The sequence below is a fragment of the Hermetia illucens genome, chromosome 6, assembly GCF_905115235.1.
Source record: "Hermetia illucens chromosome 6, iHerIll2.2.curated.20191125, whole genome shotgun sequence".
Classification (NCBI taxonomy): domain Eukaryota; kingdom Metazoa; phylum Arthropoda; class Insecta; order Diptera; family Stratiomyidae; genus Hermetia; species Hermetia illucens.
Genome location: NC_051854.1, coordinates 2,867,982 through 2,894,163, shown reverse-complemented (window position 1 = coordinate 2,894,163; position 26,182 = coordinate 2,867,982). Strand labels below are relative to the sequence as shown.

Here is a 26,182-nt window from a genome sequence, read left to right as displayed (position 1 = left end):
AGACAAAGTTACCTCGGTAAAGTTTTCTTCAACGAAGAATCTGCGCCATCTCTGCCTCTAGAGAATGCGCTCAAAATCACAAGAGCCTGGGAACGCCGCCAGCAGGAGGGCACCAACTAGGCCATCTCCGAGAATAGTTCAATGGGCCTAACGAAAGGCCTGAGTACTTACAGCTGACGCTCCCCCAACTAAATTAAGCTAGAATAAAGCAAGCCCCGTCCAGCAATTAACACATTATCTTTGGTGGTTTCAATAATATCTTTTATTCTACTGATTTTTAAAATAATACTAGTTGCGAATTCAAAAAAAGGTACTCCCAAAGCGAGAATAGATTGCACTAAAGTTGCTTCAAAAAATGTCCGTTTTTAAGCAAAATTTAAATATCGTCTTGTGGTGGTTCTATTATATATAGTCCTAGTAGAGATAACAGTCGGTCTAGGAGTTGTAGTTGTATACCAGGGTCTTGTGGTTCTAGTAGGGCTTGCTGTTGTGAAAGATGGTCTAGTTGGTGTAGTTGATCTAATAGTTGTGGTATTCCAAGGTTTTGTTGTAATGGTGTAACTTGGCGTTGTGGAATTCAACCAAGGATTGGTTGTGTAATTGAAACTTGGCGTCGTATTTGTATTCCAAGGCTTCGTCGTTAAATTGTAACTTGGTGTTGTGAAATTCAACCAAGGATTGGTTGTATAATTGAAACCTGGCGTCGTATTTGTATTCCAAGGCTTCGTCGTTAAATTGTAACTTGGCGTCGTGAAATTCAACCAAGGATTGGTTGTGTAGTTGAAACTTGGTGTTGTATTTGTATTCCAAGGCTTCGTCGTTAAATTATAACTTGGCGTTGTGAAATTCAACCAAGGATTGGTTGTGTAGTTGAAACTTGGCGTCGTATTTGTATTCCAAGGCTTCGTCGTTGAATTGTAACCTGGCGTTGTGAAATTCAACCAAGGATTGGTTGTGTAATTGAAACTTGGCGTCGTATTTGTATTCCAAGGGTTCGTCGTAAAATTATAACTTGGCGTTGTGAAATTCAACCAAGGATTGGTTGTGTAATTGAAATTTGGCGTCGTATTTGTATTCCAAGGTTTCGTCGTTAAATTGTAACTTGGCGTTGTGAAATTCAACCAAGGATTGGTCGTATAATTGAAACTTGGCGTTGTGTTTGTATTCCAAGGCTTCGTCGTTAAATTGTAACTTGGTGTTGTGAAATTCAACCAAGGATTGGTTGTGTAATTGAAACTTGGCGTCGTATTTGTACTCCAAGGCTTCGTTGTGAAATTGAAACCAGGCATCGTAAAGTTTAACCAAGGGTTAGTGGTATAGTTAAAATTTGGCCAGGTTATCGTAACCCAAGGCTTCGTTGTGAAATTAAAACCAGGCATTGTAAAGTTAGGCCAAGGATTGGTTGTGTAATTGAAACTTGGTGTTGTGTATGTAGGCCAAGGCTTCGTTGTAAAATTGTAACTTGGCGTTGTGAAATTCAACCATGGATTGGTTGTGTAGTTGAAAATTGGTGTGGTTTTTGTATTCCAAGGCTTTGTTGTGAAATTAAACCAAGGCTTCGTTGTGAAGTTGTAACCAGGCGTAGTGAAATTTAACCAAGGGTTGGTTGTGTAATTGAAACTTGGCGTAGTTCTCGTAAGCCAAGGATTCGTTGTAAAGTTATAACTTGGTGTTGTGAAGTTCAGCGAAGGTTTCGTTGTATAATTCCAACTTGGCGTTGTGAAGTTCAACCAAGGGTTAGTTGTAAAGTTAAAACTTGGTGTTGTTCTTGTAATCCAAGGTTTTGTTGTGAAGTTCAACCAAGGCTTCGTCGTGAAGTTATATCCAGGCGTAGTGAAATTTAACCAAGGGTTGGTTGTGTAATTGAAACTTGGTGTGGTTCTCGTAATCCAGGGTTTCGTTGTAAAGTTGTAACTAGGCGTTGTGAAATTCAGGGAGGGCTTCGTTGTATAGTTGAAACTTGGTGTCGTGAAATTTAAGGATGGCTTCGTTGTTGTTGTTCTTGTAATCCAAGGCTTTGTTGTAAAATTGTAACCAGGCGTAGTGAAATTCAACGAAGGTTTAGTTGTGTAATTGAAACTTGGCGTGGTTCTCGTAAGCCAAGGATTTGTTGTAGAGTTATAACTTGGCGTTGTAAAGTTCAGAGAAGGCGTTGTAAAATTCAAACTTGGCGTTGTAAAATTATAGCCCGGGGTTGTAGCATTACTAATTGACGTGGTTTGATTGAAATGTGGTGTCAACGTTCCCGTAACATAGCCAGAAGTTGTGGTGTGATCATTATAACCTGTTGGTATTTTACACTTCCAACTTGGCAATTCCTTTTTAGGTAAAACAATACTTCGCGGTGACCTAAAACTAGAAATTCCTGGAAATACATGTTCAACATCTGCTGGTCGACAGCAAAACATATAACCAAGGCTTGATATTTTTCGTGTTTTTAGAATAGGTTTCAACCATTCGTAGTTATCACAGATGTCTTCACAAAAAGTGAAATTTTTAAAGTCAACCTGTAATAATAAGGAAAATTCAAACAGTGAATGCTAATTGCACTCATTTCTGTAATAGCTGAGTGCTCACCTCGACGAATGGCGAATTGATACCAATAACAACTACACCCGGCCCTCGTTCGTCCTTATTGAGTATATTGTTCCAGATATACAGTGGTACAGCTTTCTCAGTTGAGTCGACCTAAAATAAATTTTCAAGAGATTAGGACCCTTTAAGATGCATCTTTCTTTGGGAATTGGATAGACTGAATCCATGGATATTCAGGCGAATATTGGGTTGTTGATGTTACGATGGGAGTACGACTGTGGCATCACCTTGGCACCAACACGGTCACCAAGGCTGTCCAACCAAACTCCCCAAACAGGTTTGCCAGTCGGTGTTCATATCTGGCAAACCAGGCTGGTTGGCAGCCTTGGTAACCGTATTGGTGCCAAGATAATATTCAAAATATTATCTCGTACAGTCGGTTTTCACGACTAGTAAACCTATCAGGAGAGTTTGGCTGATTGACAGCCTTGATGACCATATTGGTGTCAAGGTGATGCAAAATTCGTCCTCTCATCCTAACAATGGCTTAAGCTAGAGCTCATAAAAGAAATACATGGCCAAAATTTAAAACAAAGGCCAACCGAACAACTTACGTTATAAGTAAGGGATCTAGTAACCCCACAATTTCCATTAACGGGATATTCTACCACCCCGCCTGTTCCAGCAAATATGTCGTACTCTCCGTGTTTATGTAATTTTTCGATAATTCGATCAAATCGTTTCCAATTCCCTTTTTTCAGTGGATTCCACCATGCTACAAAATTCGTCTTCTCAAATTGCTGGATATAGTTCCTGAAGGCACCAGATAGTGTCTTCATCGGGACAAACGAGTCTATTTCGTATTTAACGAAGTCATAGTCGGAGGGAAGTTTGGTTTTGGTGGACTTGCTTAAGGCATTTTTCCTGTAAAGGAAGGTAAGTGTGATTAAGCTCTACATTCGTCCTGATACCGTTTTTAATGGACTTACTCTTCCTTAAATAAGTCTTCCTTGAATACTTTCTCTTTTGATTCGGAAGGTAATTCGTGAGTTGAGTTGAAGTTACCCTGGAAATAAGGAAATAAAATCGCAATTATTAATACAAAAACTCATTCGCGCACGAGTTCCATTATCCTTACCTGTTCCTCCAGTACGTTGGTGTGCACTTTGGACAAATAGTGTATGAACACTGGAGACTTGGTTTCCACATCGTAGCAAACTTCAGCCAACGGCACTGGTGTCCTCCCAATATCGAAGTCAAACAGAAGTCCAGTATGGTTGCAATGCAGAATTTCCATTTCATAGTACGTACCAACCATATCACAGGCAAGCGAACCTCGGTTTCGAATTTTGATTTTCTCATTTTTGTCGTCCGCGTAGTAAACGGAGTTGGAAATGCATGAGAAGGTCACATGTTTGTATTGTGTCTGTTGTCCCTTGTGGTCTAAGTTCCTATAAAATGAAAGTAAATATGTTCACCATAACACCGAAAACAAGCCCTATTAGATAAAGATTTCAAAAATGTATCTAGGTAAGCGGGGATTACTGTTTTTTAGATGAAAGAGACATCAAATTTAGGAAATTCAGTCGGAATTTAAAGGGGGAAGATCCTGAAAATCTCGAAAACAAAGTTAGCCAAATAGTTTTGCCGCTCTCAACGGGGGGCGCACTTCAATTGGTGACGGCAAAGAAATGCCTTCAAAATTATGCCAAGCCGGCATCTGGCATCTTGGATTTGTTTAGTCAGAACCTTGCAATAGACTAATTCGATTAGATTTATGGGGAAACAGCAGAAGTGAGGAGCACAGAGCATTGGAAGAGTTAAGAAGTTAATAATTCTAGTTTTAGATTGAATTCGGTGAAACCACTCTGGGTACCGAGCCACAGTGGTTTGGAAGGAAATTAAATCTGGGATGTCTTAGTAAAAGGGAGTTTAATTTCCCTCATGGCCGGACCGGAACCAGCAACCAAAGCTGTGAACAAGCTGTAATGAAATGTGGCAGAGCCTTAGTGTTGCTAGACACGCCGAACTCTTCCTGCCAGACCCACAAAAAATACTACAAGTTTATCCTGTCTAAAAGTAAAAGTATTATGGACATTCTAACAGGCCAGGCCATGTTCAGAACAAGGGTTCCTCAAGATGATAAATGTTCGCCCTGTAATGAAGAAGCGAAATCCACGAAACATTTTAAATGTGAGTTCCCCGCCTATGGACGCATCAGACATTAGATTCTTGTTTTTTTTTTGCTGATATGCTCCCAGGTAGGAGAGATTAGGAATTGAGTACAATGGACCACTATGGTGTGAGTGCCCAGAAACTTTGCATCCCCCTAACTTCACACTCGTACACATAGTCCCTGAGCGAACAGTAGACTCCTAGGCTCCTACGCTTATTCCTGACAACATGGGCGAAGACACGTGGTTGCTGCAAACAATATTTGTACCACTTTGGATTGGTGGAGGTATTCCCCTAATTTCCCTTGAAGCAGTAGCATACCAGAAGATTGTTGGTGGTTGTTTGCTGCTTGGCGAACGAAGATGCCTGAAAGAGGCCCTAAGGACAAACCTGCAGATTATAATTGGGGAAATACCGAAGTGGTCCTTCCAATTCAGCGCTGGAGAGACCAGGAATGCTTTTTAGTGGGTAAAAATCTTGTGCACGTCTTCTCTAGATGACCTGGAGTGAACGTACCTCCATAAAAATTTTACACTTCGGTGTTGTAAACAAAACCAAACAGAGGCAAGTACCGTGGGCTCGTTTTATGTCCTCGAATATGGACGTTAATTATACGGACTGTGCCTTCCACGCGTAAAATGCATAACTTTTCATAAATTATTTCAAAATTGGTAATAACAGACTTCATATTTTTCCTGTAGTAGATATTGAAGTCCAAAATGCCAGGCCCTGTTTATCGCATGGAACATGTTTAGGTAGACAAAATATCGGCCAGCTGTTGTGTAGCTCGAATTTTATACAAGGTGCGCACATTTCACGAGAAAATATTTATATCCTTGTCGTTATTGCAATTCATCCCAATTTGCGTAGGCTAAGGTGGGAATAGCACAAACTTACGCCCTACTTTCCAAGCTTGTGGTCAACCGATGTACATCGGTTCCAAAGCACATCCCCTTTGGCAGGTAGCTAGCTGTATGGTGCCCCTTCTCAAGGCATTTTCTTTGAAAAACTCATTTACCCCTCAAGCGCACGCTATGCTCTAAATTCGGAAACTGTAATTTAATTCCCTATGAGCTTACCTTAAGGGGATCAGATATATCCATCATATATAAGCCAAAGCCCAATGAGCCGATGTTGTCACTCCTAAATCCTTTCCTATTTATTTTCCCCGCAGCCTTACCTAGCTTAAGGCTCGAATTTGCACCATGTTTGCTTCTTTAAATGAAGAAATCAAGTAACTTTCTAACTCAAGAGGAAATCAAAGGATATAATTGAAAAAAACTCAACATTTAAAGGGGGGGGGGGAGGGGGGATTTACGTATGTTAGAAAAGTTCCTTTCAGAATTTTCAGGTTATTCGCCCAAAAATCTCAAATTAGGAGGACAGAAAGCGCTAAATAAAGTTTGCTTTGATCTCCAACTCACTGAGGAGTCACTATCTTATTGGATCGATCACTGTCCATTTATCGCTGTCGTCTCAACCGAGAATTTTTCTAGATATTCCTTCACCGTCCCAAATTGCAGTGATCTTATTTCCTTGTTGTTGTGGCCTATTCCAGGATGGTAGATTCGATAAATGGTAAAACCTGATAATTGGTTAGTTTGGCTGCATTATTTCTAGTAAGGGTAAACCGTTCGGTGGGCTGTCTTCATCAAAGGACCTTTAAATTATTTTGAACATGAAGGAATTAAAGCGCAAAATGAACATACTCTTTAAAAGGGAAACTCCAAAATTTGAGCATCTGAAGTCACTTACCTAAATCCAGAAGTGCAATATCCTTCAATTGAATCTCCATCTTCAATTTCGATCTCACCCTCATTTCTTGTGATCACCAAATGTTTTTCACGGACTTTCCGAATGAACACGGCAGGATGGTCCCTATCATATCGAAGGACACAGTCATCTACAAATAAGATCGTTAGGAACCTCCAGTATGTCGCACTATTCACTACCTCAGCCTCCACTCACCGGCTAAAATTACGCTAGTACTAAATAAAACACAGAGCAAAATTCTCAACATCTTTCCTCGTCGGAGCCAAGAATATCGCTATGAAATTCTGCTAAGCTTTTCACTTTGTATTTATACAAAATCTGATATCTCTATCTCTGCAGATAGTGATAAGCATTTCCTGCAGAGGTATTAAAAAATGTTGACATCCAACTATCAATGACTCAGGCTTAGAATCCCAATCCACACCTTCAATTACTGATAGGAGCCAGGCCAGTAGCTAACAGATGAGTCGCGATTAATTCAATGATTAGCAGGAATGACAGTGAAAGTAATTATCAAGCCTCGAGTCAAGTGTTAGCTTTATTTCGTAGCGAAGATTGCTAAAAGCCGCGATAAGCGTCTTTGAAACACAAACAGGAACCAGCTTGTAAAAAATCTAATTCTACTTCAGATAAGGGCTGTAATCGGAGAAGCTTAAAAGAGATATTTTTTTGTATAGATGAACAGCAACTTGGGTAAGACCGTGGAACATCTTTCGCAACCTGTTCCCACTTTTAATGCAACTCATTTATTGACACAGCGCAGGTGGAAAGATATTTTAATTTATTTTTAAAAATTACATGTGTATCTTTGGATTCAAAAAAATTCCATAATTCAGTAATTCTTTTGAACCTGGCATTACTGAGGTGAAAACTTATGTTGAACCGGGAAGAGTTAGAATACGAGCAGATCCGCAACAGCAGAAGGTAGACTATGCTAGTGATACTGGATGACAGGGAAGGGGAGGGGAATCAGGATATGCGAGTAGAGGGTTAATAAGAGGATTACCCTAGTTATGCTGAATGATGGACAGGGGAAAAGGTAGGCTACATTATCAATGCTGGATGGTAGTAAAAAGGAGTAGTTAGGCTGTGCTAGTAGTGTTGGATGACAGGTTATGAGAGAAGTTAGTATATGTTAGTGATGCTGGACAAAATGGGGAGGAAACGTACACCCTTACATATGTTATGCTAGTAAAACTAGAAAATTGTGAATGATGAAGAAATATTATTGTATATGACGACTCGTTATAAGCCCAGAAGACAAAATTGAGCGAGGTCATATACGGAAAACTAGCGAGTAGGGAATACGACCTTCATTCTCAATAGAACTATGTTAGACTTCTAAGCCTAAACGCTTCTTCTTCTACCAATAAGATAAAACACAGTAATTTTGCCCAAATATGATAGGGACCTAACCAAAGGAAAGATAATGTCTAATACTGGCGCAATCTACAATCTTTTGCAGCGGCTTGGACCAATGACGGTACTAAAGAAACTACTGCTTCGCAAGAACTGATTATCATAAATTGGAAGGGATATTCTTCTTCCGGTCAAACAAACCATTTCAGGACGAATATGTATAAACCGGTTTACCACCCTGCTAGAAGAGTAGACTTGCTTTTTCATATGAATTACAACTAAGGTGGAATATTTGGAACTAGTAAGCGACTTGCGCTCCCCCAGCCATCCCTCTTCATTTCTCACTGTCGCAGCCATGAACCCATTTCCAACTTCACAGAGTTACATAGCGGCGTCATAGCTCCTTTCCGGGTAAGCTCGTCCACTGCCTCATTGCCTTCTAACCCAATGTGGCTTGAAACCCAGCGTATCCAGGTTTACTAAGCAAGCCGAACGTGTTCAGTCTGTTAAGACATTCCCATATCAGTTTGGAATTTACCTTGTAGGACCAAAGTGCCTTAATAGCCGCTTGGCTGTCTGTTAGAATAGCAATGTCCTGCCCCCTATAATTCCTTTCGAGGTTGAAAGAGGCAGCGTTGAGGTTCATCCCCATTTATTCCATACTGTGGAACGGCAAACCATCAAAACCCTTGTGGCTTTCGAACATATGTTTTCAACACGTGGCTTCCAGAATAGTTTTTGGTCTAGTGTGATTCCGAAGTATTTGACTTCTGTTACTCGTTACAACTCCTTGCCAAGTAATCTAATAGCTCATTCGGCATTGGATATGAAACCGGAAATGGAAATTTTGCCTATGAGACATGTCGCAACCCAGCCTGTACTAAAAGACCTGATTTGCATAATGGTGTGACTTTCATTAAACGAACAATTTCTGGTGATGAGACGTAGATCTACAAATTTCAAATGGAGATAAAACAACAATTGCCCCAGTGGCCCTTTAAAGACGAGCTAAAGTCGAAAAGGCAGAATGCGACAAGAGAGCTAAAGGTCATCATTTTGTTGCCCTCCCAGCGGTGTACCTGCAAGTGGGTGGAGCGCTGGCACATGTATTGCTTCACATGGATGTTATTTTGAAGGAGCCAAAATACATTTGCCTAAAATTTAGATCACTCTCGGTTTGTTTATAAATCTTTAGTACTTAGAGTATATGGGAGAAGTCTTTTTGGACACTGCAGTTCCTGTCAAGTCATTAAGAAAATTTCGCGTCTCCTTAACCCGATGCAATGGAAGCGGGTCCTTAGGACTATTTTGACTGATTCTTTAGATATTTGGTATAGCTCTATCCTCTTAGTTTATCAACTCTGATAATCTTTGGCAATCGCGTAGTCCATCAAGTTGTTACAAGTGGCGCCCAACGAGGGGTCGAAACACCTTCTTTTGAATCCGCCTAATTGAACTTAAAGAGGGTAGCTCTCCTTCTCCCTTTTTTGAAATGACAGACAGTTTCTCATTTTTATCCCCGCCTGGGCTCCATCTAATCTTGACTTGGTTTTTCAAAGTCAGTGTGAGATGCCTTTTCCCCTGAAGCAAGTGTTCCCAATTCTCATTCTCAAATCAAATGCCACCTTGTAGAGTAGTTTTCGTTTCTTTTGTGCAGCTACATGCTGGTAGACATTGCCATCCGTGCTTGTGAGGAGTATCTTTAACCTGCTTTTTTGTGAACCCACAATCTTTTCGCTCAACTATTTAAAAGGTCTCATATTCTTGAAGTGAGGGGTGAAGTAAAACTTTAATGGAATACAAAAGTAGTCGACTAAAGGTGGGCCTATTCCCTCCTTAATATGTCATCTTCTCTTGTCGAAGAAGATTGACTTCCCTAGTGGTCTTGCTCTTGCTTTTTCACCAAGATATTACAAAATCAGAAGCCGCTTGCGATTGGCAAAGGTTGTAGCTGTGAGGTCAGTCCTTGTCCAACGCACTGTTTACGTTTCGGAAGTAAGAAAAATTTCCAAATTTACAGGTTGCTAGTCCGGAAATTTCTATCCTTTTAGCTCTTCAGGAATATATAATAACTCGATTGAATTTGGATAAAACGTTAACAATTAAGACAGTGTATCATCTAAATAACTAAAAAGAAACACGGCAGTGTGAGTATAGGAATATATTCAGTCAAATTATCAAAAAAATGTAAATATTTTAATGTTAACTTTCATATAAAGCCTTCTCAACAAATCGAGGTAGCACAAACGAAGCTCGATGAGTTTCACTAGTATAATAGCGTAGATTTAACTTATCAACCTCAGCCTTGGTAAAAACATGCAAAGGTTCATCGAGTTTTCTTTCCGGATCCAGGCACCCAATAGCAAAACCGATACTGCCACAAGGATATGAAGGTATAGTTGTGAATGCATAAGCTGCTGTTGGAAAGTGTTTCTTGCAATTCTCCAAAAGTGATTTGCAATAGTCCAATCCGCACCAATAATTGTTTCCTTGAGAGCACACAATCCCACCTGGCCTTAGTGCTGTCTTTAGAAGGCCATAGTAGCTCTCCTCAAAAAGTGCAACTGCTGGTCCAATAGGGTCTGAGCTGTCTGTGATTATGACATCGAATTCATTCTTATGGTTTTTCATGTATTCGAAACCGTCTCCAATGGTGAGATGAAGTTTGGGGTGATCAAAACCACATGCCATTTCTGGGAGGTATTTTTTGGACAGTTCAACTACACGGTCGTCGATTTCTACTTGATGAACCTCCTTGACGGCGGGGTGTTTGACTGCTTCTCGGGCCACTCCTCCATCACCACCACCGACTATTAGTACCTTTTCAGGATTTGGATGGGCGCAGAGGGGCAAGAATGAAATCATCTCTTGGTAGGAGAATTCATCTCGCAAGGTGCATTGGATGATGCCATCTAGAATTAGTGCTCTTCCGTAGTCTGTCCTGAAAGAAAGAAGAGAAATAAGTGTGTTAATTGTTATTAATTAATGTTAATATTGGGATTAGGGTTCTTTAAGGTTTAAGGATTTTTCATTTATTGGTTTAAAAAGGACGAATATTTCGAGAGTCAAATGAAGTCAATTCCACAAAGAAGTGAGGATAATTTTATTGCAGTAGAAAACCTATTGCCTGTCAAAAGCTGGTAGCACCTGGATCATTAGTAGAATATAGATCGATTTCTAAATACCGCAGTTGACATAGGAACCTCACTTTAGAGCAGGTAAAATGTTATCCAATCAGCTGCACTTTCTTCTACACATGAAGAAATAACACTCTGTAGTAGAGAATTGCCGGAACGAATTTAATAATTAAAACTATAATTGAGAAAGTTCGCTATAACAAAATAGTTCTAGTAAATTACCTTGGGAAATCAGATACAAAGTCATATTTTCTAAGTTCTTATAAATTCCGTTTGATGTGAATACATAAGTTATTGTAGAATGAGTGTGGGGCACAGTCCAGGCCGTAGTTCCTCTAGTAATTCCACTTCAAAGTAAAATTTAAAAGTGAATCCTTGCAGCTTTGTTTAGTTACTTTAAGGACATTTTTAAAGAGCTTCACCACTGAGTAAACTGTATCACTTCACAATTGGAGCCATTTGGATTATCCGCAAGATAGGGTATGACAAAACTTGGTTAAAATAGTTCTAACCTCACTAGTGAATTCAAAAGTACTCACGTTTCAACAATCTGTATATCCTGATACCGTGACTTCTCCTCGTGAAGTACCTTTTTCACACGCATAGAAAACGCCTGTCCAGGAAGTAGATCCTCATGTATTTCACTAAACCATCCTTTCTCAATGGTATCCATATTGCTGAGCACCTTATTCGACGATATCTTCACCGTTCAACAGAATTCCTAATACTGAAATAAAAATGTGGTCTCGGTAATTCCATGGATTTAATTTCAAGTGAAAAATTATTTTATACTTCAACAACCATATCAGATTGTCTTGACCTTTGGCAATGGCATTGGTCAATAAATATCAGCAGAAATGCTGATTGGTCTGAAAATTATGTCCCAAAGCGATTGTTGTTGAATGCGAACGCGAGACGTTTGTTATCAGTTCTTGGTATCACTTTTCAGAATCGTATACACGCTTGGGTTCTGGATTGAGAATTCATTTGGAATTTGAATAGTCAAATGTAAGATACGCAGGATTAGTAAAAGATAGTGATAATGGATGGAAAATAAGATAGAACAAAGAGTAGTATTTGAAACTACTGTCTCTTAGCTCAACTGGGGGTGTTCCCTAGAATGAACCAACAGAGAACAGATAAGAAAACAAAGTTGCTAACTCAATAACGTAATTATGAAGTCTGTGAAGCTTTTTAGAAACGAGCATTGAAAGAGGATTCTGTAAAATACTTTATGATAGTACTCAACCTATTGAGAATATGGTGACCTTCAAGTAGCACACGCTTATTATGCGTTTAAATTTTGCTCCCTTTAATAACTAATTGATAAGCAATTCCGAATTTCTTATGCTTCATATTTTTCAGCAATGGTTCAATTCTATTCAAGGTGGCTCAGGCTATGATGGCCTAGTGCATGCCTCTAATAATTTCTCGTTAATTTGCAATTTTCCTCGTAAATCAATTGGAAACTTATATTCTAGATAACAAATAAACTCTTGCTGATTCCTATAAACACTGCAATTCTTATCATCATTTAACATGCATGTATTAAGCAAATATCTGTTTCAGCCCCACCGTATATGGCCTTACTTTGGAAGGAAATATATTTTCCAATTAATCAAACCATTAAAACATTGTAAAGTTATTCACAGTTCAGTACTAGGAATTAATTAACCCACGCTAGACGAGACTATTAATAAGAACAAGTTTACATATAACGATCACCAGCTCCAAGTAAGTCAGCATTTCGACTCACACATCGCAGATGCCAACACCTGGTGCCTCTACCGTAATTCAGACTCGCAGTAAGCAACAGATTCCGCCACCACCTAAACAACAAAAACAACTATCACAGGTGAGTACCAGAATACCGCATTTTATCAATATCGAGTCAACAGAGAGTTTCAGAGCCACTAAGTCTAGAATTCTACCTCAGTTCTCTGGATAAACAAATTAGCAGGCTTCAAACATCGAGTTGTCCAACCCTCTAACTAAGGTAAATACCTTAACTTCGTGGAGGTTATGGCTAAAAGGATTGGTAATAAACGGGTCCCTTATCCCGATCATCGGGTTAATTTACCAACTAAACATTCCTCCACTCGGTCATCTTTGTCTTTCGCCGATGCGTTGTCTAGCACCAACCCGACCCTGCCCAGCTGGTAAATCATGGTACCTGTCTTTTAGGAGCGACTAAACACTAAACGTAAATTTTCCCATTTTAGTCCGCTGCTTCCTACTTTGAGTTTACGGAATACTTGCTCACCATTTCATAGATCATTTCCTGATAAGTAGTAACACCAACGTAATTTCGAATCCCAACACCTTCTCTTTCGCTAAGACCTCTTCTGAAATACCATCAGGCGTTGGCGCCTTCTTGCTTTTCATAGAGAGATCTGTCTGCTCCAACTCTTTTATAGAGAAAAGTGGGTAGTTCACGGCGCTCTCCGCGCCGACGTCATCATCCCGTACGGGGTGCGCAGAGAATAGTGCTCGTACAATCCGGTCCATCTGCTCGGCCTTGAGTGAACAGAGTTTCTGCAGAGCCCCGATTTTTCGGGTTACTAGTTTCACCTCGTCCACCAGATCCTGCCAGCAGCGAGCTTTGTCCTGTATATTGCGCTGTGGAATTTCCTTTTGGCTGATCTGTACTCTGTCATCATGGTACATGCCTCCTCTCAGTCATTTAGACGTTGTGTTAAGCGGCGGAGTCTGTAACACTCTTTCCAAAGCTCTGCAACTTTGTCGTTATTAGGTTCGTAACAGAATTTAGGACAGTGCCAGCTGCCGCGCCACCACCCCCAGGAGTACTCCTCTGGAGTTTGGGTGAACAAGTGCCTTGGCATTGAAGTCACCCCCGACCAAGTTCCTCCCATCTGTGCCTAAGATAGCGTCCTCCAGAGCATCAAGCCTGCGTCGAAAGTCCAGCATCGTCCCATTCGGCGGAAGACAGACACTGAAAAACGTTATCCCTATACACCGAATCCAGCCAAAGCCGTCTTTTCGGCCTTGGGCATGAACCTTAAGGAGGGTGCCGTCCCAAACCCAAATGGCAGATGAAGCTGATATGTCAAGATACATGAAGTTTTTCGCTTTTTCCTAAATCCACTGCAGGAAGGATTGCAAAGTCAGAAGGTCAAGCAGTAGCTGCGACAAAAGAAGCGAGGATCTCCCTTAGAGGAGCCAGGAGCAAGCCATCGAAGAGGATGGAGTACTGTATGGTCCGGGAATTGATTCAGACTGCTAAGATCGATTTATCCAAGTTTTCATAAAGAATTCTCTCTTTCTGTTAAGTAAATTTTTCTCAAAATGCCGTTTTTTGAAATAAAGATAATTTGGTACGCTTTCGGTAAATAACAGCTAACACATGCCATTCTCGTGTGAACCTCTAACTACAGTTTGTTTTCACTCAGAAATATTTTCTTAAAAATTTTAAAATCAAAAATTTTTAATAGTTATTTTTACAGTTTAAGCCGAGGACTTAAATGGAAGGTTCACACAATAATTACAAGGGTCCTGATTGCTAAGAATTTTAGTTTTATGTTTCAGGCCGATCGGAGGGTTGTAATCGTGCCCGTCAATGGACGCCGTTTTTATATACCCCAAACGGTTCAATGGCGTAGAGGGCGCTAGGGAGGGGCTAGGAAGGTCTTTTTTTTTAAAAAAATGAATCCAAAGATGTGGCCGATAATTCTATTTAAACAATAAATACCTAATTTGTCAATTTTAGCCTTGATTTACTTCTGAAAATAGACCTCATTTAGACACTTCTGCACTGTAATCTCCCTTTAATGCAATGCAATTTCTTCTTTTCGCTTTTGCTACGTCGACCTTGAATTTTGAAGTCCAAGGTCGAAGTCAGCAAAAGTGAGAATTAGCGGAGTCGGGACCCCTGTGATCAAACACAGCTCTGGGGGAGGTATTTTGATTGATTATTGATTATGTTATCTTCCATTATTTTTTATGTTTATGATTGAAAATATATTTTAAAATGAATTCCAGCTAATTTCTTGCCTGCGAATCTCACTACATGCAGTGAGTCACATAGTTACAAGTGGAGTTTAAGGGGGCTCCCCATACATGCAAGCAACAAAGTTATAATAGGTCAAATATTGTGAGTTTTCTGCAAATTTCTTACATTCAAAGACTTTGAATGTCTGTACCATACTAAGCTGAATGGTCTAAAAAACACAGACAAATGCCAACTTAAATATGCTTATATAAGAAATACACAAAACCTTACATACCAGGAGCACTTAACTTCCGGTTTCCCAACCTCTTTATTTTTATCTTTTAGTTTGTGTGCACACTGTGCGAACCCTAGCATCGGTCAAAAGGAGATGTGATTTATCGTATAATCGCACTTGAAGGATCAAAGATCCCCAAAGAATCCCTCATATTCCCGAGCCTGGCTAGTACGTGTCGACAGAGTATTTCAATGGAGCTTCAATATTCGCAGGGAGACCTTCATGATCAATTTCGTCACTTTTAGATTTTTGGGATAGCTCTCCCCTCTTGGTCGTCTCCGGCTAGTCGTTTGACCATCCGCCCAATTCCGTGATGTCATTACACATATCAAGGCTACGCGCATAATATAGTCACTTTTCTCCATTTTCCAAATGTGAATTCCAACTCTTTCGTGGGATGACAAAAATCGACTCATGGGCAATCTTTTAATCAAACATGAATGTACCTAGGTATTTCATAAAATACTGGATGGAAGTAATGATGAAAAATTAATTGAAAGTAAAGAGTGACCAATTAACAACTGTGTCGGACACATAGTTGCGAATTAACTGGGATTTAACCTATTTTTAATGACCTGAAACTTAAAAGGATAAAAGACGATTTTGTTTCACAGAGCGTCTGGAAAGATGCTCGTTCGTGATGAAGGTCCAACCATTTGGAATACTGGGTTAAGAGAAGGAAAGTTTTCCTTAGTCGCAATTATATGCAAATCAGATCATAAAGATATATCAGTTTGATAATTTCATGCAACTTATGCATACTTAATTCAAAATCCTCAATATCCGTAACCTCCTTTAAGCTAGAAACCTAGCAAAAAGCCATTTATCTACTTCATGATTGCTAGGATTCACAAATATGTGTCGGATTTCTGCCCTTGCAGAAATGACTTGTAGATGCCTTCTATAATCTTTTTAAAATTTAATTGAGCAATACATAGATATGATTCTCGATTAACTTTCATAATCTCATTTAGATAAGCATTCACTTGGTTACCCTCTGCCCTCTCACAATATCTAGCATTCCTTTCCTACCTACCGTCCCGCAAAATATACCGCTTTTGTTTTCAAACTCTTACTCAGTCCAAGCTAATACATATATAGCAGGTTTCAGTAATATAATATCAAAAGTTGATAACAAACGTTTCAGATTCGCATTCGACAATATCAATGCAGGCATAATTTAGAGAACAATCATCATTTTTGTGGCTAGAACTCGAAGTGAACTATCGCAAGCATCTAACCTGTTGTCGAAAAAATACTAGAAATATGGATATCATGAAGAAAGGCTGGTTTAGTGAGATACACGAGGAGCTTCTTCCTGGACAGGCGTTCTCGATGCGTGTCAAGAAAGTACTTCATGAGGAGAAGTCCCAGTATCAGGATATAAAGATCATTGAAACGTAAGTAGTACAAAATTCACTAATTAAATGAGGATTCGTATCTTTTGTTACTTTTACCAAAGATAATCACATATTTCGGTTGATTTGAATTGTGAAGTGATACAGTGCCCACTAGAGCCATTGTGACGGTTACAGTGACTCAATTCGTGCTCAGTGCTCACGGGGGTTACCCGGTTACCTATTCCATGTGCGAAAGACAACAATTTTTGCGAAAAACAACCCTTTTCCCATTTTCTAAATAAATGAATCTAAACTTATAACTAACTTAGGGATTACCTTAACAGTTAAACTCAATCTAAGGTATATCATGAAGCTTAGCCTTAGCACTGCGGCAGGATAGGTGGCATGCGGACAGAGATGGGAATCAGGAGCTTGGAGGCGAGCTAATGATGGGTAGGTCTAAAAAATTCTGAGTCGGAGTAATTGCCTGCGTAAAAGACTACTCTACCTTGGGGATCAAAAAGACGGTTCTGAAATTGGAGGGATAGGATGATCTCGGAAAACAGACAAGTCCGAAGAAGGTTATTTTCAACGATCTCGATCTGCATGGCTTTGGATACAAGAGGATTGGGATGGGATTGACACTTGACCAGGAAGTTGAACGCATGACTGTCAAGGAAGGCATCGATACGTGGGGTTCGTCAGGACTCGTAGAGGAGCAGGTTGGAAATGTATTTGGAGCGGTCTTCGTTTTTAAAAATGTTGGCGCAGTGGCGAAAGTTTCTGCGCTCTTTAAGGCGGAGTCGTTCCATTTGGGATGGGGAGCAGTCGGACCAGAAAATGAAGCCGAAAATGAGGAGTGGTTGGATAAGCTGCTTATAACAGAACAGCTTAATCCTTTTTGAAGTAGGGATATTGTATTTAAGGATAGAATACAAGGACCTGAAGGCACCAGTTGCACGGGCTAGTGCCTTCGTTATGTAAGGGACGTGGGAGAAGCGCGAGTTCATTGTTGTTCCGAAGTATGTAGCTTCTTTTACACTAGGGATGGGATCGTCCTGGATTTGATCTGATGTCACTCCACATTTTCGGCGTCGTTCTCATATTTGCATGGAAGACAATAGTCCCGCATTTATCGGGATTTAAGGAACGTTTCCAATGGGTGAAATAATGTTAAAGCTCTTCTAAATAAGAATTCAGACGAGCTTCACCCTGGGAGCTGTTTTTGGTGGCGGTTTCAAGATAGGGGGCGAGATAAAGGCAATAAAAAGAGGTACCAGGCGCGAAAAGAAGGGGTGGGGACGGGGTTAGTTATGTCTAGTTGGGTGGTTATATGGTCGCCCTTCACGCCTTGGTGGGTTATAACGTGTCAACCATACTACACGCCATCGCTCGCAGTTACCTGAAATGCGCTTCAGCTCCCTAATGACTTCCCCAACGCTCCCACTCATCCTCTACTATTCTGGGGGCGACCTGCCGACAACAAAGCAGGTTATGGTCCCAAAGCATCTGGACGATACTGAGTTGTACTTAAACGAAGAAATCAGTACTGTTAAGTCTTGGTTATAGAGTACTGGACTGACACTCACAGAGCAAAAAAGACGAAAGCGCTTTCCATCACTAAGCGCCGCAAGAGAAATCACGAGTGAAAACTAACTTCGCTACTGATGTAATACCTAATGGTGGTTCCACGGGGCAGGCAGACTCAGTGGTGATTTTAGTGGGTAGAAATCTGACACTATGACGCGCGCAGGCCAGAGTCCTTTCAAGACATCCATCCCTCAATCATATGAGGGATCATGCCCACTAATTGAATCATCACACAGCGGCTATTTTGCCAGCTGCCATAAGAGATTCGGAGGTTTGGAATGGGATGTAGAGCAATTAAAACTCGTGTGCGAAAAGAAAAATTAACGAAGTCTTCAAGCTCACGGTAAAAGCAAAGTTAGTTCATGATTTAGAAGCTTTCCAGATTGGTAGTATGACTTGAAGTGATTTCATTATTGAAATCGTAAAATTAATTACTGGCCTTACTGAAAATGTGTCTACGTAAAAAATGCAAAATCTACCAACTGGAACCAAAATTGTGAACTACCTAGTGACGACTGCTATTCTCAGTTATCTTGTGGTTCTTTTTCGCACCTACCCGTAGGGGCGACTCCTCTGATAAGATGCAGATGGTGTACTCAAGGAATACACTAGCTCCGCGAAAAAAAAGATTAAGTATGTTATATACTTTTAGAGAATTCAAGCTTGAAAAGAGGAGCAGATTCCACTGAGGCCCAGAATTTTCTCTCTAAGGCCCTGCCTAGGATTGTACTATCGGCCAAAGTGAGTTCCCTTACCAACCGGTGAGCAAAAACGACAAAAGCAGCATATTCCCTTTGCGTCAGTAAGTTTCCATATTTGGCAGAAGGAATGTGATTTTTCGGAGTTTAAAGTCGATACCCGGAGTAATTTTAAGAATCTTCCGACCTCTAAACTTTGGTCTTTAGAAGAAAATAAATAAAATCTATTTCTTCTACTTTTACTTGCAGGACAGATTACGGAAGAGCACTAATCTTAGACGGCATCATCCAGTGCACCTTGCGGGACGAGTTCTCCTACCAAGAGATGATATCATTCTTACCACTATGCGCCCATCCAAACCCTGAAAAGGTACTAATAGTTGGTGGTGGTGACGGAGGAGTAGCACGAGAAGTAACCAAACATCCCGCCGTCAAGGAGGTTCATCAAGTAGAAATCGACGACCGTGTAGTTGAACTGTCCAAAAAATACCTCCCTGAAATGGCATGTGGTTTTGATCATCCCAAACTCCATCTAACCATTGGCGACGGTTTTGAATACATGAAAAACCACGAAAATGAATTCGATGTCATAATCACAGACAGTTCAGACCCTATTGGACCAGCAGTTGGACTATTTGAGGAGTCCTACTATAGTCTTATGAAGGCAGCACTTAAGCCAGGAGGGATAGTTTGTTCGCAAGGAAACAGCTACTGGTGCGAATTAGATTTTTGCAAGTCACTTTTAGAGAATTGTAGGAAGCACTTCCCTGCAACAGCGTATTCATTTATAACCACGCCTTCGTATACTTGTGGTAATATTGGTTTTGCTATTGGTTGCCTGGATCCGGATAGGGAACTCAGTGAACCCTTGCATGTTTTTACCAAGGCTGAAATTGATGAGATGAAACTTCGTTATTATACCAGTGAAATTCATCGGGCTTCGTTTGTGTTACCACGATTTGTGGAGAAGACTTTGTATGAAAGTTAATGCTAAGTTTTTAGGTTCCTTTAATCAGTTAGGTGTCGGGTGCTGTTATTCTTATTTTTATTGTTATATGTTAGTTTTATCTGTACGAATAAAGGTATGGTTTGGTGTTTGGTGTTTCCCTGCTATCAGACATATTTTTTCATAAAAAGTATCACACCCTCCAGTACGGCAATATCAGGCCGACGCTGTATACCCCGTAAAGACTACCACGAAGTAACATTGGCTGCTTAAACATCAAATCCAACCCTTATTTTCGCCTAATGCCCACTGGATCGAAGGCCCGTCTCCCTGTAGCCTTTACCGATAGGACAATCAAGTGTTCTCAAAGGGCGTGAGCTAATCAAGAAATCAATCCCCCATCCACCCACCCATAATCACTTGTTCACTCCTTTGTGGAGCATAAAGTATTCACACAGTCTCCGGTTTCAATGAGACTTCAGTTTCATTGACATCACATTTAATGACATCCAAGTGATAAGCCTACCGCAACGGGCCAACACATTAAAACGAAAATCATTTCTTCCCCAAAAAACCTCCAAGTTTTATTTCACTTCCTAATTACATTTTCGATTTGGGAGCTGCACCATTTTTTGATTTTGCAGCACTATCTGTACCTTCGTTGAGCGGGAATCCTTTTAAAAGATTTGCAACGACCTGAGGTTTGCAGCAGTAGATGTAGCCAAGTGAAAGAATTTTTCGGCTCCGGCTCATTGGTTTCAACCAACTTATTTCATCACAAACGTCAGTGCAAATTACAGTTGATGGGCCAAGCTGCAAATTGAAAACATGGTTAGAGTTTTTGTTGGAAGGCCACGTCTAGAACACTAATTCAATCTTCACTTAGTTCGTAATGATGTCGACCCTAGACCCTTATCGAGATCACCAATATTATAACCGAAGAAAGATGAGTTGAAAGCAGATCGTTGGACGACAAAAACGGTAACAACATCCACCGCATTTGTTCAAGAGAGGCGACCGCGGGAGGTACTCCAGGACCCATTCAGAAGAAGCTCTTCAACACTAAGATCTGAGAGAATCCAATCGGGGCTCATGGAAAACAAGGCTTGGTACAAAAATATTTGAGCTGTCTGAGTTTATCATGGACAAGCTATAAACCATCCAAAAGGGAAATTTGCACTCCCTTGAAGGAACAGTTCAAGTTAGAGGAACTTGCCGAGGACACGGAAAAGATAGTACCAGTAAATATAGCCTGCTGATAACCCTGGACACGAATCCCTGGTAGGTCGAAGCCCAAGCACTTCGAATCTTTTAACCTAGTATACTTTTGAAAATGTGCCTTTTGTCCAAAAAGTGGGTTGGCATCTCCATTAGTTCTCCTCTGAGGTTATTCAAGAGGGCCTTGCTCGAAGTTTCGATACTTATCTCCGCAGCCGAACAGAACATTTAAAAGACCAATGAGTAGCGTATGCAACTAACCCACAACTGTCAACTTCGTAAGTTTGCTACGGAATAAACACAGGAAAGGACGCAAGTTGTCCCGACTGAAATCTACAAAAAACACGAAAGTCCACTGGAGTCCTTTTTAAGAGCCAGTACCAGAATGCCATCCATATTTCAAACAAGATTGCCATGAATAGGAGAGTAAGTACGACCGATGAGCGGAACGAAAACGTTTCCTAATAAATACAAAAATAAACACCTGCTTAGCCAGTAGAACAGCCACCAGTAAGCGGCCTCACAAGGAAATCGGTTCCGCTAACACAAAGAGCTGCAGCATCAGTTCCGCACACCAGAGCGTATCTCCTACTTGGGGCAGTCAAACAGAATAATCAAAAAATAAAGGCCTAGATTTCAGCAACCCAAAGCCCACTTCAGAAGCCAAGTTCAGTTCTTCTCTCTTCTTCAAGGACAACGGAACACACTATTCAGTTCTTTATGGAAATACTATCAGCGAACTATATCCTAAATTTCAAGTTTTGATCCACATACCTCGACAATAGGTGAGTTGACTGCTATTACCACTGTGCTAACATCAGGTTTACCTCTGGCTGTCAAGTAGTACCAAATATGGAGAGGTATATTTACCTCTAAAGTGTCCTCCTAGAAAACAGAGAATATCTTTTACAATCAGCAAACTCAACATTTTTGTCCTTCCAGCAGGTGTTATCCTACTTTTCTCATAAAACTTACCCAAACACTGAAATCTGTTGTTGAATTACATCTAAGATCGTAAGGATACTGCACTTTTCCCGATGTTCCAGCATAAATCTCGAAACTTTCTTTCATGCTTTCCTTTCTGAGCAAGTCCTGGAAAATTCGCCAGTTGTAATTTCTAAGCGTGGTCCACATTGGAATAACATTTGGATATTCGAAGTTATCAGCCAGGTTTCCGATAAGTGAAGAATAGTTCGCCATCGGTGCTAGATATTCCAGTTTGTACTCAGCGATATACGTGTATCCAGGAAGAACGAAAATTTTGTCTCTGAAATATGGAAATGATTAATTCAAGGACATGGTTTTTGGTTCTAAGTGATCCGGTAACTCACAGTGATTTTTGCATCTCAGCATGGTTTGGAAAAACATATTTGCCGAAGTTGTGCAGATGTTCACTCATTAAAGAAGGATTGTGCTGAGTCTGTCAAGAAAAAGGGAGTAACCTCAGCCCCAATGTACGTATTTCAAGCCCTACCTGATTTTCAAGCACCACTGACCGTTTGCCTCCAATAAAATGAACAAACAACGTTTTATCCTCGGCAATATTATAGCAAACCTCCGCCAAAATCACAGGAACTTCCTTCACCATGAACCCATACAAGAACCCTGTTTCACCACAATTCGCAACGTTAGCCTTATAGAACCGCGCCTTATTGTCCTTGCATATCAAACTATTCTCCTCAACGTCCTGTTTCAATCCTCCCGGCAAATGGTAGATCATATCTCCATTTTGGCAAGTAATCGTTACGTTCGTGTATTCCTCATAGTCCCTGCCAGGTTCTCCTTCAATCTTTCCGAAGATTTGAGGGTGCCCGGGAAATCTGCAAATATAGAAGCTATTTTTCATCCCTGCAAGTTACTTTTCCTTGACCCGTAATTTATATTGGAAACCGCTAAAAGGATCTAAGAGTCCTTTTTTCCATGAACCGAACTATCTCCAAGTCCAGATCTTTTCATCACAAATACCTGAATCCCGAACTGCAAACAGCTTCCATGGAACCCTGGTCAGGGATACGTATCGGATTCCCTTGGAAGTTCACCATTGTATACCCTTCACCGAATTGTTGCAGAAATATCCCGGAATGATAATAGCTATATTGACTGAATTCACATTCTGAAATATATGGCACGCAATTGAGGAAAAAAGGATTCGTACAAATGAAAATTGAAATTTTCTTCAACCGAATTACCGGACTGTACGTGACTCGTTGCCTGGAGCAAGACTACCAGGAAAAGCGGCAAATGAATACGTTTGGACGTGTATTGCATTTTCGTATTAATTTCCCGAGAGATTCGCTTGCGGAATGAACAGAAAACTTTTGAGGAACTCACTTTTCTATGCATTTATAAGGCATGTGAGTTGCATAGATTTTGTACGTTGCAATATGTTTGTTGTGAAAGATACAAGTGTCCGGACAGATGGTTGCAATGGAAATATGGAAACAGATGAAAGATATGTGGCAATTGTTTTCAGTATCAATCTTGAAGAGTTTTACAAATAATTGACCAATATGTTTTGATTGAATATTCACGTCGAACACATTAAGCACTTAGAAAATCCGAACCTTTCTTCTGACCTCTATCTTTTTAAGACTACTACGAAATATTCTTCCAGGAGAAAGATTCTGATCTAAATTACACCATCCATAGCACCCAGCCATTATGCTTCCCTTAAGCACAGGTGAATATCAGTAAACATATTAGCATCTAAACTCCTCCCATGGTTGCCGTCGAACCTCCCAAATTTTCGGACTACAAAAAGTTCGATTTTGATTCCGGTCACCAAGGACTTTCTGGTTAAGGCATCAAGAAATTAAAATCAGCAGATACCCCTCAAGAACAAAAAGGACTACACAGCGACTAGGAGCCTCTTTGTGAAGGACCAAGCCAAGTTCTTCACCAACACTTTCTCTTCGGAGAAAACCTCATCGCTTAGATTTCGTGGTCTGGACCATACTCCACACATAAGATTGCTGAGGAGCTGAAGGCCCAAAGCATTCAACGCGGTCAACTTAAGTCGCAGGAAGGTGTATAAGACACCTCTGCGACAACTTTCGCAGACCATTCGGGGGCTGAATGTTAATATGGCAGTACAGTGGAGGAATGCATCGCAAGGAAGGCTACGATTCCCTCTAACATATAGTGCCATAGTTCCGAAATACAATGGTACTTGCAAACCATGCAGGTCTGACCGAAACCATCTAATCCATCGACGCAAGGAAAATGTAATATAATTCGAATAGATGTTAGATAGTCTGATCTTAGGTACAAAATATCACAGCCCTAAGATAGTACCTGACAAGATGAAACTTATAACCCATAAAACGGGGATGGCAAACATCAAAGGTAAATTCTACCCTAATGCTTAGCTGGAATCAAAATAGGACTGACAAACAATGGAAGCATGTTCCCCGTCTGAAGAAGAGAGCTATGCTCACTTGCCAATCTACAAGAAGAGGATCAATTTGGCAGGAAATTGGCCAAAGATCGTCTAAGAATCGATCATCATTGAATGCCTAAGAGCAGGGCCTAAGCGGAAAAAATCCTGGCTCAGGATGAAAATTATGCATGTCAGCTTTCAGAGGGCACTTAAATCATCTAAAGAAAATCCGACTTATTTTTAGATGGATTTAAACTGAAATTATAGATTTTACGAAATCCAGAAATGAATGCAGAATTTTGGGTAAATGTGAATCATTCATTCATTCCATAAACCATTCATGAGAAGAAAGTATGGTCCCAAATTGGTTGGTTCGTTAAATGGTACGTAATGGCTGGTGACAACCAGATTGCCAAAATTTACCTGAACATCCAAGTCAATGGAAAACGATCCAGAGGTCGATCAAAGTAAAGATAGCTTGGCGCACTAGGCAATGACTTAAAGCCTCTCAACTCCACCCAGACTACTGAGCAAAGCAAAGATAGCTTGGCGCACTAGGCAATGACTTAAAGCCTCTCAACTCCACCCAGACTACTGAGAGGAGCAAATTAAATACAGATAAACCAACCCTACCTACCCTAACTACGCCAAAAAGAAATACTCTTCATGCAAGTTCCAAGATATTACTGTAGGAAATCGAGGGGTGCTGCGAAGTATAAAGCCCGGCAATTTTGCAGCTCGTACGGTTGATGGTTGTCGAAGCGGAACTTATTGTCGAAATTGACTCCCAGATCTTAAGGGATCTGATATAATAAGACTACCAGCGAGCCAGAGTGTCTAGGTTTGATGGAGGTCGTCGGTATAGAGCAAGCAGGGACAAGTAACGAGGGGGGAGGTCGTTATTAAAGAATATAGATAATAAAGGGCCTAGAACAGATCCCTATGCGAGACCAGAGAAGGAGGAGAAGGTACGGGATATGCGATAACCAAAATAGGCGGGACAGGAAAGGTAAGACGCAACACATAAAATAAATGATATGGAAACACCGAGAGAAGACAGTTTGGACAGAGGTGTCTTTTGATCTACGGTGTCGAAAGTGTCAGCAAAGTCAGTGTATCTGTGTGTCCTGCCGTGAATTTACAGATTTGAAAATAAAGTTTTCGAAATCGAGCAGGTTTGAGGTAATGAACCTACGCTTGACAAAGCCGTGCTACTCTTTCACTATGTGGACCAAGTGGACGGACAATTAAACGCTGGCATACCTGTCCAAGATTTAGGAAGAGAAGGGAGCGTAATGGCGCGGCAATTCTCAGCAAAAGTGCGATCGTCACTTTTTGTGAATGGAAACAGTGAGAGTAGTTATCTTTGAGGCTCTTGTTGGCAATAATGGAGAACGAAAGCAATATGGACTGACCAGTTTTTGCAAAAAGATTTTTGCCAGACCGACGTAGCCAGAGCTGACATTGACGTGAAGCTTGCCAACAATGAGAGGAGTAAGAAGATGAAGAAGAAGAGGAAGGAGAGGGAAAATAAACTGAAGAAAAACAATTACAGAGTTAATAACATGATACTTGAGGAAGTTACCAGGGGACCCAGAAAATTTAATTGAAGGAGGGGATAACTGGTGGGACTGTGGGAGTTGTGAATGTGGGACAAAAATCCTCTGAGGCCCTAGTCGGTATGCAATACTGACCAGATATTCCCTTCTGGATTTAATTATTAACGATTTGATCAAGAAAGGCAGAGTTTTGAAAACAGCGAAGTCAACATGGGTTCCAGAGGACAGG

At 40.6% G+C, this 26,182-nt stretch overlaps 4 protein-coding genes across 5 annotated transcripts; 1 reads left to right on the top strand and 3 right to left on the bottom strand.

Moving 5' to 3' along the window:
• Positions 1 to 247: 247 nt before the first annotated feature.
• Positions 248 to 6,777, bottom strand: LOC119659613 (mucin-3A-like). The gene is made up of 7 exons (XM_038067786.1): positions 6,679 to 6,777; positions 6,466 to 6,613; positions 3,674 to 3,986; positions 3,525 to 3,601; positions 3,150 to 3,459; positions 2,578 to 2,688; positions 248 to 2,507 (listed from the first exon to the last, which is right to left on the bottom strand). Exons 1-7 carry the CDS (start codon positions 6,728 to 6,730, stop codon positions 366 to 368), a joined length of 3,153 nt encoding a protein of 1,050 aa, XP_037923714.1. The 5' UTR covers positions 6,731 to 6,777; the 3' UTR covers positions 248 to 365.
• A 3,211-nt stretch (positions 6,778 to 9,988) lies between these two features.
• Positions 9,989 to 12,005, bottom strand: LOC119660559 (spermidine synthase-like). The gene is made up of 3 exons (XM_038069199.1): positions 11,772 to 12,005; positions 11,519 to 11,706; positions 9,989 to 10,783 (listed from the first exon to the last, which is right to left on the bottom strand). The coding sequence occupies exons 2-3, from the start codon at positions 11,650 to 11,652 to the stop codon at positions 10,045 to 10,047; spliced, it is 873 nt and encodes a 290-aa protein (XP_037925127.1). The 5' UTR covers positions 11,653 to 11,706; positions 11,772 to 12,005; the 3' UTR covers positions 9,989 to 10,044.
• On the top strand, positions 11,302 to 19,967 carry LOC119660560 (spermidine synthase-like). 2 transcript variants are annotated; one of them, XM_038069200.1, is made up of 4 exons: positions 11,302 to 11,459; positions 12,708 to 12,834; positions 16,371 to 16,623; positions 19,101 to 19,967. In XM_038069200.1, the coding sequence occupies exons 3-4, from the start codon at positions 16,490 to 16,492 to the stop codon at positions 19,837 to 19,839; spliced, it is 873 nt and encodes a 290-aa protein (XP_037925128.1). In that variant the 5' UTR covers positions 11,302 to 11,459; positions 12,708 to 12,834; positions 16,371 to 16,489; the 3' UTR covers positions 19,840 to 19,967. The 2 variants fall into 2 exon arrangements, with proteins under 2 accessions (XP_037925128.1, XP_037925129.1); XM_038069201.1 differs by having other exon boundaries at positions 11,390 to 11,459; positions 12,549 to 12,834.
• A 394-nt stretch (positions 19,968 to 20,361) lies between these two features.
• Positions 20,362 to 23,319, bottom strand: LOC119660557. Its single transcript, XM_038069197.1, has 7 exons — positions 23,205 to 23,319; positions 22,981 to 23,128; positions 22,490 to 22,835; positions 22,347 to 22,435; positions 21,991 to 22,282; positions 21,790 to 21,900; positions 20,362 to 20,610 (listed from the first exon to the last, which is right to left on the bottom strand). The coding sequence occupies exons 1-7, from the start codon at positions 23,281 to 23,283 to the stop codon at positions 20,398 to 20,400; spliced, it is 1,278 nt and encodes a 425-aa protein (XP_037925125.1). The 5' UTR covers positions 23,284 to 23,319; the 3' UTR covers positions 20,362 to 20,397.
• Between the last annotated feature and the right edge of the window lie 2,863 nt (positions 23,320 to 26,182).

Coding starts and splice junctions, on each gene's coding strand:
- LOC119660557 (XM_038069197.1), bottom strand. CDS start 23,283: ATGCAATACACGTCCAAACGTATTCATTTGCCGCTTTTCCTGGTAGTC. Junction 22,283..22,346: donor GCTGAGATGCAAAAATCACT/GTGAGTTACCGG, acceptor TCCATATTTCAG/AGACAAAATTTTCGTTCTTC. Junction 21,901..21,990: donor CAACAGATTTCAGTGTTTGG/GTAAGTTTTATG, acceptor TCTGTTTTCTAG/GAGGACACTTTAGAGGTAAA.
- LOC119660560 (XM_038069200.1), top strand. CDS start 16,490: ATGGATATCATGAAGAAAGGCTGGTTTAGTGAGATACACGAGGAGCTT. Junction 16,624..19,100: donor GATATAAAGATCATTGAAAC/GTAAGTAGTACA, acceptor TTTTACTTGCAG/GACAGATTACGGAAGAGCAC.
- LOC119659613 (XM_038067786.1), bottom strand. CDS start 6,730: ATGTTGAGAATTTTGCTCTGTGTTTTATTTAGTACTAGCGTAATTTTA. Junction 3,460..3,524: donor GAAGACTTATTTAAGGAAGA/GTAAGTCCATTA, acceptor CTTCCTTTACAG/GAAAAATGCCTTAAGCAAGT. Junction 2,689..3,149: donor CTAGATCCCTTACTTATAAC/GTAAGTTGTTCG, acceptor AATTTATTTTAG/GTCGACTCAACTGAGAAAGC.
- LOC119660559 (XM_038069199.1), bottom strand. CDS start 11,652: ATGGATACCATTGAGAAAGGATGGTTTAGTGAAATACATGAGGATCTA. Junction 10,784..11,518: donor GATATACAGATTGTTGAAAC/GTGAGTACTTTT, acceptor TCTTTCTTTCAG/GACAGACTACGGAAGAGCAC.